Source organism: Pocillopora damicornis, chromosome 1 (genome assembly GCF_964200805.1).
Source record: "Pocillopora damicornis chromosome 1, jaPocDami1.2, whole genome shotgun sequence".
In the NCBI taxonomy this organism is placed as follows: Eukaryota; Metazoa; Cnidaria; class Anthozoa; order Scleractinia; family Pocilloporidae; genus Pocillopora; species Pocillopora damicornis.
In genome coordinates, this window is record NC_142670.1 from 24,735,134 (window position 1) to 24,749,981 (window position 14,848).

Below are 14,848 nucleotides of genomic sequence, written 5' to 3' on the forward strand. Positions count from 1 at the left end.
ACTTTTTGCAGTTCTTACAACCTTTAGGAATTTTTACTATTCTAAGCAATTTTTGAGCAAGGTCTAAGCTTAGAGCACACATCAAGCACCTTAAGGTCAAAGATATAAAATTTTAATTTATGCGAATTTCATACGAATGTTTATCAAGCTTTAGAACACATAACCTGTCACTCGACAGCGTTTCGCAGGCCCATAACGATCCTTATGTAATATCAAAACGGATAGTCAGCTAAAATGACGTTCAGCAAGACCTCAAATGAACCATGTGTTTTGTTCCGTGAGGCTTGAGAGTATTCACAATTTTCGCCCATATTTGCGAGTTACTCTTCAAAGCTAGGTTTCAAGCTGTTTTCTCTAGCAATGTTATTAGAAATATTTGTGAAGACCGAAAAATAGAGCTTTCAATCAACGTTTATATATAAATATCACAACATTCAGGAAACAGCTTTTTTCTTCAGCAACTTTTCAGCTTTTCATTCAGTAACTATCCATCATTTTACGAACACAATCGGGAGAGGCCTAAACTTGAGGAGAAATTCTACATCTACGCGCGCCCATGTATTATTTTCTGTTTATTATGTTTGTTATGATTGCAGTACGTCAGTTATTAATGCTTCGATTGATATAAGGTGTTTTACCCTCAAAATGAGAGAAAAATACACTGAATCTACTGATTAATCTTGTAAAATTAAGGCTACACTATCTCAGAAACTCTGGAGAATTTGGCCGTGTGAGCGACTGGTATATTTTCCTACTGTTCTATAAATATGCTCATAATGTTATTGCTTTAGACGTAATCAGTTGATTGTTATTATGAAGCTATTTATTTTAATTTTATTGCAAAAGTATGACAAGTCCTGCGTCTATTCTGTTGGTTAACGCCGATCAAATCGTAGTCCCCCAAATTCAAACTCTTTCTATGAGGCAAAACAAAAGATATCGAAAACGTATTTATTCGCAGAAACTGACCACACGTTATCGTGAATGTTATTTGCATCGATAATTTTATTGGGTCAGGACTGACAGCTATTAACTTTGTTACATCCCATTTTCAATACAAACAGGTCGGTCTGTGTCGATTAATGCATCATTGAATGCAGGTGGTCAACTCGAAATTTGTTGCATCAATATTGTCTGCTGTCTTCAGGAAGCATGGACTTTTCTACACTTTTCATCGTCGTAGTCCTAAATGCTTTGATGACTTGTTGGACGTTTGGTAAAGGTGAGTTGCAAACTGCGAACAGATCATTTTCTATCCCTAGATTCATATTTCATTCGCACAATCTAATTTCGCATCACTCTTTGCCTCAATTCGGCTGATTTTTAACAGTTCATGCGCTGAGTTTTGAAAGTTCTATATGCACGACCTGTCATTACGACAAAACTAAGAATCCGAACTCAACAAATGTGATTATAACAAGTAGAATTTAAGAAAGGGGTGTTACTATCATGAACCATTAGAGAGGTTTGGAAGTGTACACGTATGATCAGTATGTGTTATTACGAGTAGTGTTTGAGTGAAATTCGCCGGGGTATGTTTTTCATTCGACAAATCTACCAAAAATAAAAAAAAGGCAAAGAGCCAAGAAAAGAGCGAAAAATGAGATTCAGTTACAGAATAAACTACATGAAAACAAGGAACGACCACGGTGAAAAGTGCTTCATTCAAAACAAGAACACTCCTAATGCTAAACTCACTATTGTATGAACCGATAAAACTACCCTTAAGATATTTTCGCTTTATTTTGAAACACGGGAGTTGGATACTTTGTATCGTGAAGCCGCTCTTAGTCAAACTAGGTCTTGAAATAGAGAAGCAATGCCAGTGCATGAAATAAATTGTGTTTTCTGGGTTTAACAATTCTGTGGAAAAACAGGATAGCCTGTCTCTTACAATACTTTTGTGGCCCTTACAGTGCGATTGAAAACAGAAAAAAAATCTTACCCAAAACCTTTTAAGGATTAGTTTTAAAGTACAGGCTTGCCAAACAACAAATAGCTTTAACACGAAGATTTTAGTCAAAACACTTGCGCAGGAGTCTCGTGAAATTTTGAAAGTTTATTTCCTTTGAACATCAATCTCATTGCAATAACTCAAGACTGTAATTTATTCCAAAGTATGCCATTCAGTTGTATGTTCTTATTTTTCCTTTGCTCTGATCAATATTTTTCTACCACGGAAAACAGATGTGCGCGACCTGACTTGTGAAAAAGTTAACCATTGGTTCATACGTAAGCGTGCATTCATCGAGATATGAAGCTCGCGGGGAGTTTGGAGAGCACGAAAGATGCATACTCTTGCTTCTTGAGTGCTCTCCAAACTTCCCAAGTGCTTCATATCTCGATGAACGCACAGATGACGTATGAACCAATTGTTTTATAACATTTTCAACCCGGTGGGAAATTTTTTTCTCGAGGGATTTGTTTGCTGACGTCATGAGCGTGCATAAAGGAATATGAAGCACGCTCGGGCAATTGAATTTGATCAGACAAATTTACTGGCTATGTTATAAAAATATTTGATGAAAACCGAGAATTATTGAATAATCTGCATTAAGAAAACAATTTAGTAAAATAATTCATATTCATATTCATAAATAAACCATAGTTAACCAACTTCAACCACTTGCATTGGCTTGAAAATGCAAATTGAAGAATTTCACCCTAAATTTGTATGTTTAGAAAGCTTTCGATTCCAAATATAAATCTGTTACGCGATACTAGAAAAGAATAGTTTTTCTCAGCTCAAGTTAGCACGGTAACCGTTCAATGATTATCAAGAAATGACTTTGGGATAAACATTTAATTGTCTAGCACCTGTTAACTTGAAGAAAGACCGTCCCCATTCCAATTTTTTTTCAGATGAAGAACTAACGAGAGATTGAAGGAAAAATGAAAAATTACGAAAGTTGGGTAGTTTTATAAAAAAAAGGCAATTTACAAAGTTGGAAAACGCATTTAACGAATTATCGTTCTTCTCATCCAAGGTTATGTTTTACTACGCTCTCGATGTATTTGCTAGCGCAATTTACTTGGATCCCAATTTTTTTGCTAAGAAATTCGTCTTAGGAGCTTGAGATTGAGCTTGAGATTTGGTTTTTGCGCGATGGAAAAGTTTACCTTGTAACTATATATTTTAATTTATTTATTTTAGAGCGAGAGCGCGCAATGCTGTTTCCAGATTACTACTTCTTTGCTGAAAGACGTTTGGTTAACCACACTATCGAAACAAGAAAAGTCAAGAACTTAGATGACTGTGAGCTTTTTTGCTACCTGAACGACAACTGTGTCAGTCTTAACTTCAAAAAAGATCCAGGGATTAATCCAAAGAATAATAACTCAGGTCACATCTGTGAACTAAACAACGCCACACATCTGAAATATGACAGCGAATTGACAAATGACGCGTCTTTTTACTATCGTGGCTCGAAGGTGAGTTACCAGCAGAATTTACGAATTTGTTGATTTGGGATGACATATTAAAAATAACTGAAGTTTTACTTCTTCATTCTTCTTTAAAGATTCGTTCCTTCAGTCTGTCGATTTTTGTCTCTTTCCTTCAGAACTCTTGTGATAGGTTTTCACTGTGCCAAAATAACGCAACTTGTCAGTCTGGTTTCACCATCAAGGGATATCGATGCTTATGCCCTCCTGGATTCGATGGAGAACATTGCGAAAATGGTAATCTACATTACGCTTAAAACACCATGAATTTCTCTCTTGATTCAATGGTGTCGATTCCTGTTTTTCTCGTTGGATAAAGTTCCGTTGAATTTGTCTTAGTTCACAGTGTACTTTAATGTATTATTTTTGCTTGTTTTTCTGGTTGTTTGTAGAATTTCTTTCTCGTTTTGAGCTCGGGTGGCAAACGAGGGTCAGTTTGCAGAGTAGACTGCATCGACGTGAGCAAAACTCAAGAATATTTTGATTCTCTGCTTAAGTCCGAACTAAGAATCGCATGAAACCAGAAACGAGCAAAGCAGTACTTTGTTTCGTTCAGAAATGAACGGCTCATGGAGAAGAACTGGATCCTAGTTTTTACTCTTTTCCTTTTTTTTCTAATTTTTGACAGATGTTGACGAATGCAAAACATACCCTGGCTTATGTCACGTATACGCCACTTGTATTAACACACGCGGATCGTACGTGTGCATTTGCAAACCTAGATATGCTGGAGATGGACTCTTTTTTACGTTTCTGAGACTATTGACAATACCTGTGCAATTGCACAGGTATTGTCAATAGTCTCAGAAACGTAAAAAAGAGTATTTGCCTCATTCAGACATGTATGGCTCTTGGATAAAGAAACGAAACCCTGGTTCACACGTGTGACGCAAATGCAAGAGCAGGCGCAAATACTAATGCAATGATTTAAACGTTTGAACTATCCTTACGCAAATGCAGATGCAAGCGTCAACGTAAGGAATGAAAAATTTTTAATTTTATTGAGCTTGCATTTACGTTTGCATACGCTTCCCAAACGCATGAATCGGGGCAACGCAAATGAAAATGCGAACGGAGGGCGAAAAACATAGTTTCCATCGGTTCCATTCCACCACGGAACAGTTCAAACCAAGATCCACCATTTCGGTAATTTCCTGTACTTTTCGACAGAATTTTTCTTCTCATGTGCATCTAAGCATGTTAAAACGACAAATATCTTAGCCCTTTACAGAGGAACACTTAAAGAGAGCAAATTCTGTGCACTTCAACCAAAATTCAAACCTTTTACCTTTTGCGAGTAGTACTTCTGATACTATGCCATGTGCTCTAGGTGGCTCATGCTGGCAAAGTCATTGAACAAAATTTACGTCAAAAAGTCACGCCAACATAATCGAATTATTCCTAGAGTTATTCATACGCTATGTTGGGATTAATCCTCTTATTCCAACCCTTACAGCATGCTCAGCACCCCTGGGTATTGATAACCAATTGAAACTCATAAAGGACGCTCAGATCTCAGCCTCTTCAGAGTGGAATGGAAACCATGCTGCAATCCAGGGAAGGTTGAATTTTTTGGCGCATCCAGGAAAACAAGGAGGCTGGTCAGCTAAAAACAATAATTTGAATCAGTGGATCCAGGTTGATCTTCTCACTAAAACGACAGTAACACGTATGGCCACTCAAGGAAGGAATGCCTACAACCAATGGGTGAAAAAATACAGAATACAGTACAGTGATGATGGAGTGAACTTTAGCTTTTATCAAATACCAGGTCAAAACTTTCCAAAGGTACTCTTAATGAATTATAGGAACATATTTGTTTTCTTTTACGTCCTGTGCTTTCCCCTTGGGTAAGGTTTGGACTTGTAAAGTTAAAGAGTGGGAAATGATACTTGATATCTGCCAGAAATGTCTTGAAATATTAAGGCACCTTTTTCCTGGTTGCGAGAGCTGCTTGGTATTTCAGCTCCAAGCAACTGCTTATTTGAGGTTGTACCTTGGCAAATCTCCATGAAATAGAAGTATCACCTCTGGCTTTTGTGGTAAAATGATGGTTTAACATCAAATTTACTTTTTGCTTCTGTTTGCAGGAATTCATTGCAAACCAAGACAGTGACACTGTTGTATTCCAGCAGATCCACCCATCCATTAAGGCGCGTTACATAAGACTTCTACCCACCATATGGCACAATCACATTTCGATGAGAATGGAGCTCTACGGATGTGAAGGTACTATAGCTACTGGGTGTCATTTGAAGTAATTTCGCTATCATTCATATGTTGAACACAGCTATTTTCAAGTGATTGTCGTAGGAAATTCGAGAACGCACTGGTTTTTCTTGACTTCGCTATTAGAATTGTCCAAAGAAATCGCACGCTTCCTCTATCAATCAGATTCAAGACTAAAACCAATTTACGGCTTGGTTACTCACGTTTTCTCTCATTTCAAGCAGCTTGCCTGTTTTTACTTTGAGTTCTCGAAAGTTAATGGTTATGAAAATCAAAAACTGGGCTTTTAACGCTCAACATAACTTTTTGAAAACACTTCGCTGAGTTACGTGCCTATGTAGGACGGATTCCTCTGCTTTACTTTTTCTTTTTAAACGTGATTTGTTTTTGTTTACGAATAAGATTCTTTGTCGACTCGATTCTGAATAAAAGCCGGTGGAGAAGAGATTAGAATGGGAGAGAGAGTGCTATGAATGCCAAAGATGACAACGGCAAGAAAGAAAATGAGATCATGGATGATTTCTTTTAGGATGCCTTCAATCACGTTATGGATCTCTCAGTCCATAATCCTTAGTTGAACGAGTTTCTTATAATTTTGTTTCCGGCTGTCCTTTGATAGACTGGCGATAACTTATGAAAAGTTAGGAATGATATCGAAAATTGTCTCTGAACTTTAGTTTGACGTTTCAGCGAAAGACAGTAATTTCATAAATTTGTTATTCAACAACATCAAATATTGACTGAAAAGACTGTACATTTTAGAGAGGAAATGTAACTGCTCGAAGAAACGATGGCGAATTCCTAAGAAGAAAAATGCAATATTTACCTTAAATATGATTGTTCACCATAAATTATCTATTATCAGGGACGGTTTTCCATTTAATAAACTTGACTCTTATGGTTCAACTTGCGACGATATGTTGCTGAGTTTTAATTATACGAGACAGATGTGTAGGCCATTTCTTCACTCTCATTTTTCTTTTTTGTTTTCTTTAAAATCGCACCTCATTTTTATTTATCTATCAATGATGGTGTTCTAAACTGTGTCAACGTCGATCATTTCCTCAGAAGTACTTTTGCTATTTATCTGGGATTTTTTCCCCATCAGCACATGTCTTTTTTCCTTTGGCTTCTTCGAGGTCACATGCAACGAACAACAACAACAACGAAAGTGTTTGCGGTGAAATGTCTCTAAGCCAGCAATGTTGCAAATCTATGACGTAAGAGGGCAACAATGCAATATTTCCCGCTTATGTCTTTCAAAATCATTCAAACTCATTCATTTTAGAACTAACGATAGTGACACACTTTGCTGACTTGTCGTTAAATGTTAACATAACCACGATCGTGCGACGCTATTTCTCCATGAGTTTTCTATCAGTCGTTTGAGAGAAGACGACAACCACCCTTATGATACATCAAATGATTTATCTCGGGCGTGATTGCTCTAAACGTATCGCGTGACCAAGTACCAAGGAATATCCGGTGATATACCCTAGGTAACATTTCCCAATTTTCACTCATTATGTTTATTAAGATAGGTCTTTGTTAAAAATCTAATTCAAGAGTGTTTTGTGATTGTTACAGAAGACGGGAAGTATTTTTTTTTTTCAGTCATTTTCCTTAATTGTAAATGGATAATTTTGAGACTTTTGTTTGTTTCTGCCTTCGCATGGTCTTCACGCTTGACAACAGCATTAAAACAAAGTTTGGCCTTAAAGCTCAGAGCTATTTCATAGCTTAATAACTTCGTTAATGTGAAAAGAAGAAGAAAAAGAGAAAAAAGTGTAAGATATGTATGTTTTTAAACAATATGTGACCACTCGATGAAATATGAAATATGATGAAATATGCTGCCAGGGAAATATGACGAGCTCCTCCTATTAGTACTGATTGACTTCTTGCTGAACGTGCAGTAAGTAATGTTCGTTAGACAAAATCTTTTACCATAGATTCTAACGACTTTAATCCTGTTATAATTATCATTTCATTTTGTAGGCAATCCTTGCAAAAATTATAAAATTCTAAATGAAAACGATAGGAAGAGCAATTACTCAACACCAACTAACGGTCCAGAGTATTGTGACGATCAACTCCCTACAGAGAGTGACCCTGCGGAATGGTATCGTTTAATGGGAGATGCTGGAACAAAAATGCCAACAAAGCGTGTGGATGCATACCACTGTGGTACAGTCTGGTCAGGCTGGTTGGATGGTGCTCATCCTGCACTTGAGGATGGTGAAGTTCACAGGACAGTCTGCTTTAGTGATCGTCCCACTGGTTGCAAACACACAAAAGAGATTTCAGTCAAAAACTGTGGAGCCTACTTTATCTACAAACTTTTCAAGCCACCTGGTTGTAACTCGCGTTACTGTGGTACAGACTGAGCGCGAAACAATAGGAAATATAGAGAATAATACATGGGCGCACGTAGATATGGAATTTCTCTTTGAGTGTTTAACTCGATAGCTCAGGAGTGACCGCAGCGAACGAGTGAGATGTTGAGTGAAACACGAGAAGAGAAATTCCATATCAACAAACAACCGTGTATTATTTTGTTTATTATATATACACAATAGCCCTTTACTGACAAGAAAACTCGACCTCAGTAATCAATGAAATTAAAAAGATAGACAATCCCCGAATAAAAATCTTATAGGAGGCGAGCGTGGCCTAGTGGTTAGGGCGCTGCACTTGTAAGCCGGAGGTCCCGGGTTCAAGTCCTCCTCCCTGCCACTATGTTGATTTGTCTTCGGTGGCCCCGAATTCAACTCCTGCACGCTTTGTAAATAGCCAACTGGTCTGCCTCCTGCCGGTTGGGGGTTTTTAACGAGTTTCTGTTCATTTACGATATTTGTTTCCTCATTTACAGTGTCCCCAATTAGCACAGCAGTGCTAAATACGCTGACACTTAAATAAAGTTATTATTATTATTATTATTAAAGTGCGTTGGTGCAAAGGCTCAAGACGAAAAAAATGTGTTGAATCATTAAAAAAAGAACAATGCACGTAATTTTTAATGAACAAAATCCTCCGTTATACACTTTTCCCTTACCGACAGAAGAAATCTTTCAAGTCGAACAAAATCGGCCTGTGGCAAAACATCTAGCAGTCGATTTTCATTCTCAGCCGCTAGAATTGCCATCACCAAAGCCACTGAATACATAACTTTCGGTTCGTCTTTTGGTATTTTGGTTTTCTCTCTCTTCTAGAAAAGTTTGAACGTCACTATCTATATGTAATACGAAACTCTCAGTGCTTTAGCAGCGATAATTCTTTTTGCTTGGGAACACGGATGTTCATTCATCAACCTGACTGAGTGGCGTGAAAGGCGAGTGACGTGTCAGCAGCTTATTGGCGATATCAGATAGATCTGAGACAATACGATATCTTGTTATGTGTGTAGTTACTTTTCTCAGTGCTGGAAATCCTTGTATAACACTTTAGTTTATGTGACAAAGATGTTTTTCATCTTGTTATGAGCGTGGTACAAAGAAAAAATTCTGAGTCTTCATGGGGAATCGAACCTCAGACATTAGGATTCCGCGCTCTGATGCTCTACCACCGAGCCACAGAGACTCTACTAGTGAGCGAGGTCTATTACGAAGTTCATATGGTGATACACGTCCTGCATACTGCTAGGATCAGCAATGTCTATAGCCTCATGTTTATAAATAGAATAAGAAAGATGGTAAGCTTAATAAAATATAGTTAAATATAGGATTATGCATTTCTGGACTGTGAATAGACGACGAGCACTCTTTCCTTTTCGGCGAAGTCCGTCGCGCGATAAGAAGCGTCTCACTCCAAGAAGTCCCCGACATCAAATTTTTTGACTTATTTTTTTTTTACTTGCGCGACAAACTTTGCCGAAAAGGAGGGACTACCCATAGTTTAGACGGTGAAAAGGTCTTGCTTTTTACTTTTTCTATTCCAGGTTGTAAAGAAAAGAAGTTCTCTTCATATCATCGAATGATATCTGTTTTACTTAAACTTTGAGAAAGTCACATTTAGTCACTTAATAAAAATGTATTAAAATCATGTTTAGACGTTTCCGTGATCGCATACAATATATTCCCCTAAACTAATGAATATAAAAAGTGCTAAATTCCACGATGAAAATTCTCCTGCTTTCCATTTAGGTGAAAATAACACAAAAGGGACTCAAAGAAAAGAACTCACGGGTTCGTTTTTAACAGTTCTGGACACACACGAGCGTCGCGTAGCTTCTACCGATTGGTCCTCGAGGTCCAATAGTATTGCATAGCGGCATATGGAAGAAATGTCTCTTTTGAGGCGTATTGGTAAAATTGTTTTTACATGATACACCAAAGGCAAGAGAGGCAGATCACACTATGTGTTCGTGGTTGATAATTGTTGACATCCATGAGGGTTATGAATAAGCTCTGAATATTACATATCTAAATTACATCTCGGGCTTAATATCTCAATTAAGTTAAATTATTAATCGACTCATTTGTGATATTTTCTAGCCCTCATAGGCCGTTTGAAACGTCTTTTCACAAAATGACTGTTGGCCGGAGGCCGTTAAGAGGAGGCGGTGTCACAACCACTATCACACGCCAAGCTCTGACCTGGAACCCGCAACGAAAGAGGAAGAGAGGCCAGCTTCGCAACGGCTGGAGGCGAGATACTGAGGCAGACCTCAAGCAGCAAGGTACAAACTGGACAGGAGCAGCAAGATTAGCCCAGAACAGAGAGCGATGGCGAGGGGTCGTCGATGGCCTATGCTCCACACGGAGCCACGGGCCTTCGTAGTAATACTAGTTGCAACTTGTTGGCTTCTAGTCTCGACCTCCTCCTCTTCAAACTAGATAACACTAACCTACTGAAAATCTCTCCTAACTGGCGACGGTTGATCACTGAGATGTTGCTCGATCTCTTCGCTAAATTTGATCTCCATTCCTCCAACATTTTCTGAGAAAATCGGTGCTAAAATGATGAGTACAGCTTTTTTAAATATGATCGATGCCAAACTCAGTGAACAAAGGAATGCAGACCGTTCCAAATTTACCAATCAGCGCTTGGCTTAGTTTTGAACCACGGTAGGCTGTAATGCCAACCAACGAATCCAATGGAAGCATAACGCTGCAAATTAGCTCTGGACGCCTCGATCACCCCAAAATTCTACAAGTATCACGGGCGATGATGCTACTTCGCGCTCGTGTTCCTCGTTTTAGGATCATGAGTAATGAAATGATTATTCCAGTCTTAAAAGTTTGCTGAGAGCCTCAAGAGAAGGCGTTATTCGGATACAGCGGAACCCAAACCCTTAGAGATTTCAAGCTTTTGTTCAACTATCAACACTGAGGGTAGGTGACCGCTGATTGCTCCTAATGATATTACATACCCTTGTACTAGTACTGTGAATGTCGCCATAGTTAACCCTTCAGCCCCTGACAGTGACTAGCATCTAATTTCTCCCTAAATATCGCCCCCAAAATCACACATAAAGGTCACAAGAAAAAAGGAAATGATCACCAATGATAAAAGCTCTAGATTGTCAAAAAATTGTCCTTTTCAGCGCCCTATGAAATTTATTGAGAACAGTATGGAGAATGTATCTACTGATGTTGAAGTGTAAAGGGTTAATAAGCTTACTTTCCCACCTTCGCGGGTGTCCTTCGGGTGAAAATTTGTACGCGCGCTAGTTTTACTACAATTCTGGCAAACTATACATCACAAGAAAGCTTAATAAATGCAGTTTACGATAAAAAAAATATAGTTTATGCAAGTTTTCCTTTTAGGAAGTGTCAGGAGCCGGTGAGGCGTGGAACGGCTGAAGGTTCTTCTATTGCATTAATCGGATATCGGATGCTGAAGCACAAGCGAAATGGCTGCACAGTCGTATTCCCAGTGCATCAATCAACGACACTGCGTCAGGCTTTTTCGATAGACTGATTGGTTGTCTAGATATCAACATCTGAAGTTGGAGCCTGAAGTTGGAGTAGCTAATATGCGAGGCGTGTTGTGTAAGTGGACGCCGCGGGACAAATATTTTAAATATCAAAATTTCCCGACACACTTACGTTTGTCATTATTCCTCGAATGTTTTGGCGAAATTTGACGAAAATAAATTAAATCCAAATACCCTGTAAATTCGCTAAAGTGGATGTATTCCTGCCAAAATCAAATGCGTGATTTAAGCTCATAAAGATTCGTGAACTACTCGCGTCACACCAGCAGATTAACCGCAAAACGATAGGAAAACGGGAGCTCCTGCCGTCAATGACGATGGATTAAGATTTCCCGCGAAAAGTAACCCATTGCACACAAGTTCTATTTTTTTCTCGGTCGCTCAGTGGAGCGTTGATAAGGACGACGTAATGATGGGCAAGAAAGCCAAAGGCAAAGGAAAATACCGCGGCAAAAATGGAAAAACCGGAAAAAGCTGGTGTCGGAGAAGCAAGACAAAGAACGACAAACAGCTTTGAAACTTACGATTCGAGGCGACTATATTGTTTTTGCATCAAGGCTGGTACTTGAATAAGTAAAAGGAAACCTCGGTTTTAAACTTGTGTATGAAAAATTTTGGTTCGGTGGCGACTTCTTCCTTCTTTGGGCCTGTTTCTAATTTTTTTTATTTTTTTTTTTTTTAAACAAAGACTTTGAGGAGCAAAGTACGAGATTATGACACCTTCCTGATTTGTTAACTTTTACCAGAAATTACGTTATTTTAAATAGCTCGGGTACTTTTGGATATTTAAAAAATTGTTCTTTTGGAAACGTTAAGTTAAACGTTCCAATTCAGTGTAGTCAAATAAAAAAAAATATGTTTTTTTCGGCCTCTGAAGGTGGGAAGTAACCTTGAATTTGACGTGAAGGACAATTAAAATCTATTTCTCTCTTAAAGCATTCTTCTTTATACTCGTAAACGAACTTGTAGACATTCTTAAGTATGTTCTAGTGTTTATTTCATTCGATTACTTTTTTTAATGAAAAATATTGGTTCCAGAGGTTCCGCGGTCTGCTGATCCTCGATGTAGTAACACCCCAGAAAGAAAGGCCTTTGCTTGACCGCTGAGCAAGATCGTGCAACAGATTAAGGGCGCTCAAAGCGAGAAAGGAACAATCATCTTCTAGGTAGTAGTTAGTGAAACCACGAAACATTTTTTTTATAACCTTTGTCTCCATTGTTAGCGTAAATATTTGTCATTGCGATTATAAATCAAATTAGCCGTCTCTTGTTTTTCGGCGGTTTACTTTCCCATCTGTAATTCTAAAATTTGAGCTCATTATTTTATCGGCATCGTTTTACATATCCGTGTATTGTTCAATACGTAACTTAATTTGCCTTATTGTTATCCTTGAAAATTAGGATAAGGTCTTTGCAGCTCGCATTGATGGTTAGTTCATGATTGTAACCGTACAGGTCTTAAAAAGAAACAGTTTCTTGCTGTATACTTGAATTCGATCTACTACCAGAGACTACAGTGTAAATGCGACTAATTGCTCAACACAACTGCTTTATTTCTGGTCCGGATAACTTATCTTTGCCGTTTTAGTGAAATTTTATCGGGCCAAAAGTTTGTGTTTCTTGAAGCACCCGTAAACTTGGGCACGATCAAGTATTGCGGGCTGTTACCAACATCTTCCGTACGCTTGACACTCGTCCGCGAGAGAAGAAGAAAACTTGCCACTATCCGTAATCGACACATTCGAGGCACAGTGGATCAGACGTAAGTTCGTTGCGACCGCACCGTTAGGTGTAACTTCGGTTTTGTCGTTATGTCAAAGGAGTACTACCAAGAGATGATATTTTTGCGTTATTGTTTAATATTCAAGTGAAGACTAGTTTCTTACTGCGACTCGATTCGACAATCTTGATGAGTCACTTGTTATTTTCTGTGAGGTACTTCACATGGATAACTGAATCGCAGATGACACCTTTACATTATTTTAGGACACACCATAGTGAGAGGTGATGTATGGAGATTTCATGTTACTTCCATTCGATTTTTTAAAATTTGAATTGCTTTTCTGTATATTCAGATTGTGGAGTTCGTGGCGGCCATGTTGGCATAATCTGTTCAGTTTTCGCGGGAAAAGAAGTTGTTACTGTGCAGTGCTTGCCCGGCAATCAAATGGTCGGTTGTATTGCAACATATATTTTGTGGCTGTTTAAAGGTACATTTTCTCTTTTTTCGGGTATGATCACAGTGACCGTATCCACTCTTTAATTCAGGGGCGTAGCCAGCTTTTTGCCTCGTTGTAGGCCTGTTTCCCAAGGAAGTTCAATTTTGTTTCAACATTTGCAAGTCATATTTTAAAAGTCAGGTAGGCGGTAGAAATATCAGGCCTACAGGCTGGTCACGCACCTTCTTTATGTTATTATTTGTTGAAGTCGTAAAATTTTCTTGATTTGAAACGTTTTTCGTGACCATTCTGGGTTTCACCCTCAAAAGTTAAATGAATAAATGAAAGATCACGATTTGCTAAAATAAAAAAACAAAACTAAGTGAAAAGACCATTGACTAATTGTGTAATTGACAGGGACTTTCAGCCGAAGTGAAACTACACACGTTGTGCTGGGCGGTGTACGAGGATGTTTTACCATGATAGCTTCTTGGGAAGAAGGTAGGCCTTGCAGGAGTGCTATATTACAATTTCTGTCAGTGCATCCCTTGCAAATGTATTGAAAACTCCTCAGATAGGTATCAATTAGTATTTTTCTTTTCCTTTAGTTTATCCTTTGGGCCAAATTTTCATATAGAGTCCCACTTAGAGAGAAACAGGAGGCTTGGGTCACTTGGGGCTTTATTGTTGATTCAGTGAATGGGGTGAAAATGAGAGGGAAAAAGTGTGGAACAGGAAATGTCAAATAGAAAGATAGGATATGCATTAGCATGACTAGTAACTCAGACTCTTACTTGGTTATCGGTAGAGAAAAGTTTCTGGTTGTTAAAATGAATCACCTTTAATCTTCCTTGTCATGAAAAACTGTAGGCAAAATTTTCTCCCAATTTCAATCCAATGCTGTGTATTTGTAGCAACCTCAATGAGTCAATCTTTTATCTTTAATCAATTTCCCTAATTCTTGGGACTGATAAGAGTTTTCCTCATTGCTAAAACCCACGGTGGAAATGAATTGGATAAAATTTGAACAAAAATGAAGCAGAGCAGTATGACACACAATGTTTGCTTGGTAGCATTT

At 38.2% G+C, this 14,848-nt stretch overlaps 2 protein-coding genes and 1 long non-coding RNA gene across 3 annotated transcripts; all 3 read left to right on the plus strand.

The window, feature by feature from the left end:
* The first annotated feature begins 1,081 nt into the window (after positions 1-1,081).
* On the plus strand, positions 1,082-4,245 carry LOC149052905 (adhesion G protein-coupled receptor E2-like). Its single transcript, XM_089182055.1, has 4 exons — positions 1,082-1,222; positions 3,155-3,432; positions 3,564-3,681; positions 4,073-4,245. Exons 1-4 carry the CDS (start codon positions 1,153-1,155, stop codon positions 4,243-4,245), a joined length of 639 nt encoding a protein of 212 aa, XP_089038181.1. The 5' UTR covers positions 1,082-1,152.
* Positions 4,246-4,901: 656 nt separating this feature from the next.
* On the plus strand, positions 4,902-8,686 carry LOC149052906 (pancreatic secretory granule membrane major glycoprotein GP2-like). The gene is made up of 3 exons (XM_089207799.1): positions 4,902-5,232; positions 5,535-5,673; positions 7,672-8,686. Exons 1-3 carry the CDS (start codon positions 5,116-5,118, stop codon positions 8,058-8,060), a joined length of 645 nt encoding a protein of 214 aa, XP_089063925.1. The 5' UTR covers positions 4,902-5,115; the 3' UTR covers positions 8,061-8,686.
* A 4,417-nt stretch (positions 8,687-13,103) lies between these two features.
* LOC149052907 (uncharacterized) lies at positions 13,104-14,282 on the plus strand. The gene is made up of 3 exons (XR_016182082.1): positions 13,104-13,373; positions 13,687-13,821; positions 14,188-14,282. It is a non-coding gene; the product is annotated as an uncharacterized LOC149052907 (long non-coding RNA).
* The last annotated feature ends 566 nt before the right edge of the window (positions 14,283-14,848 follow it).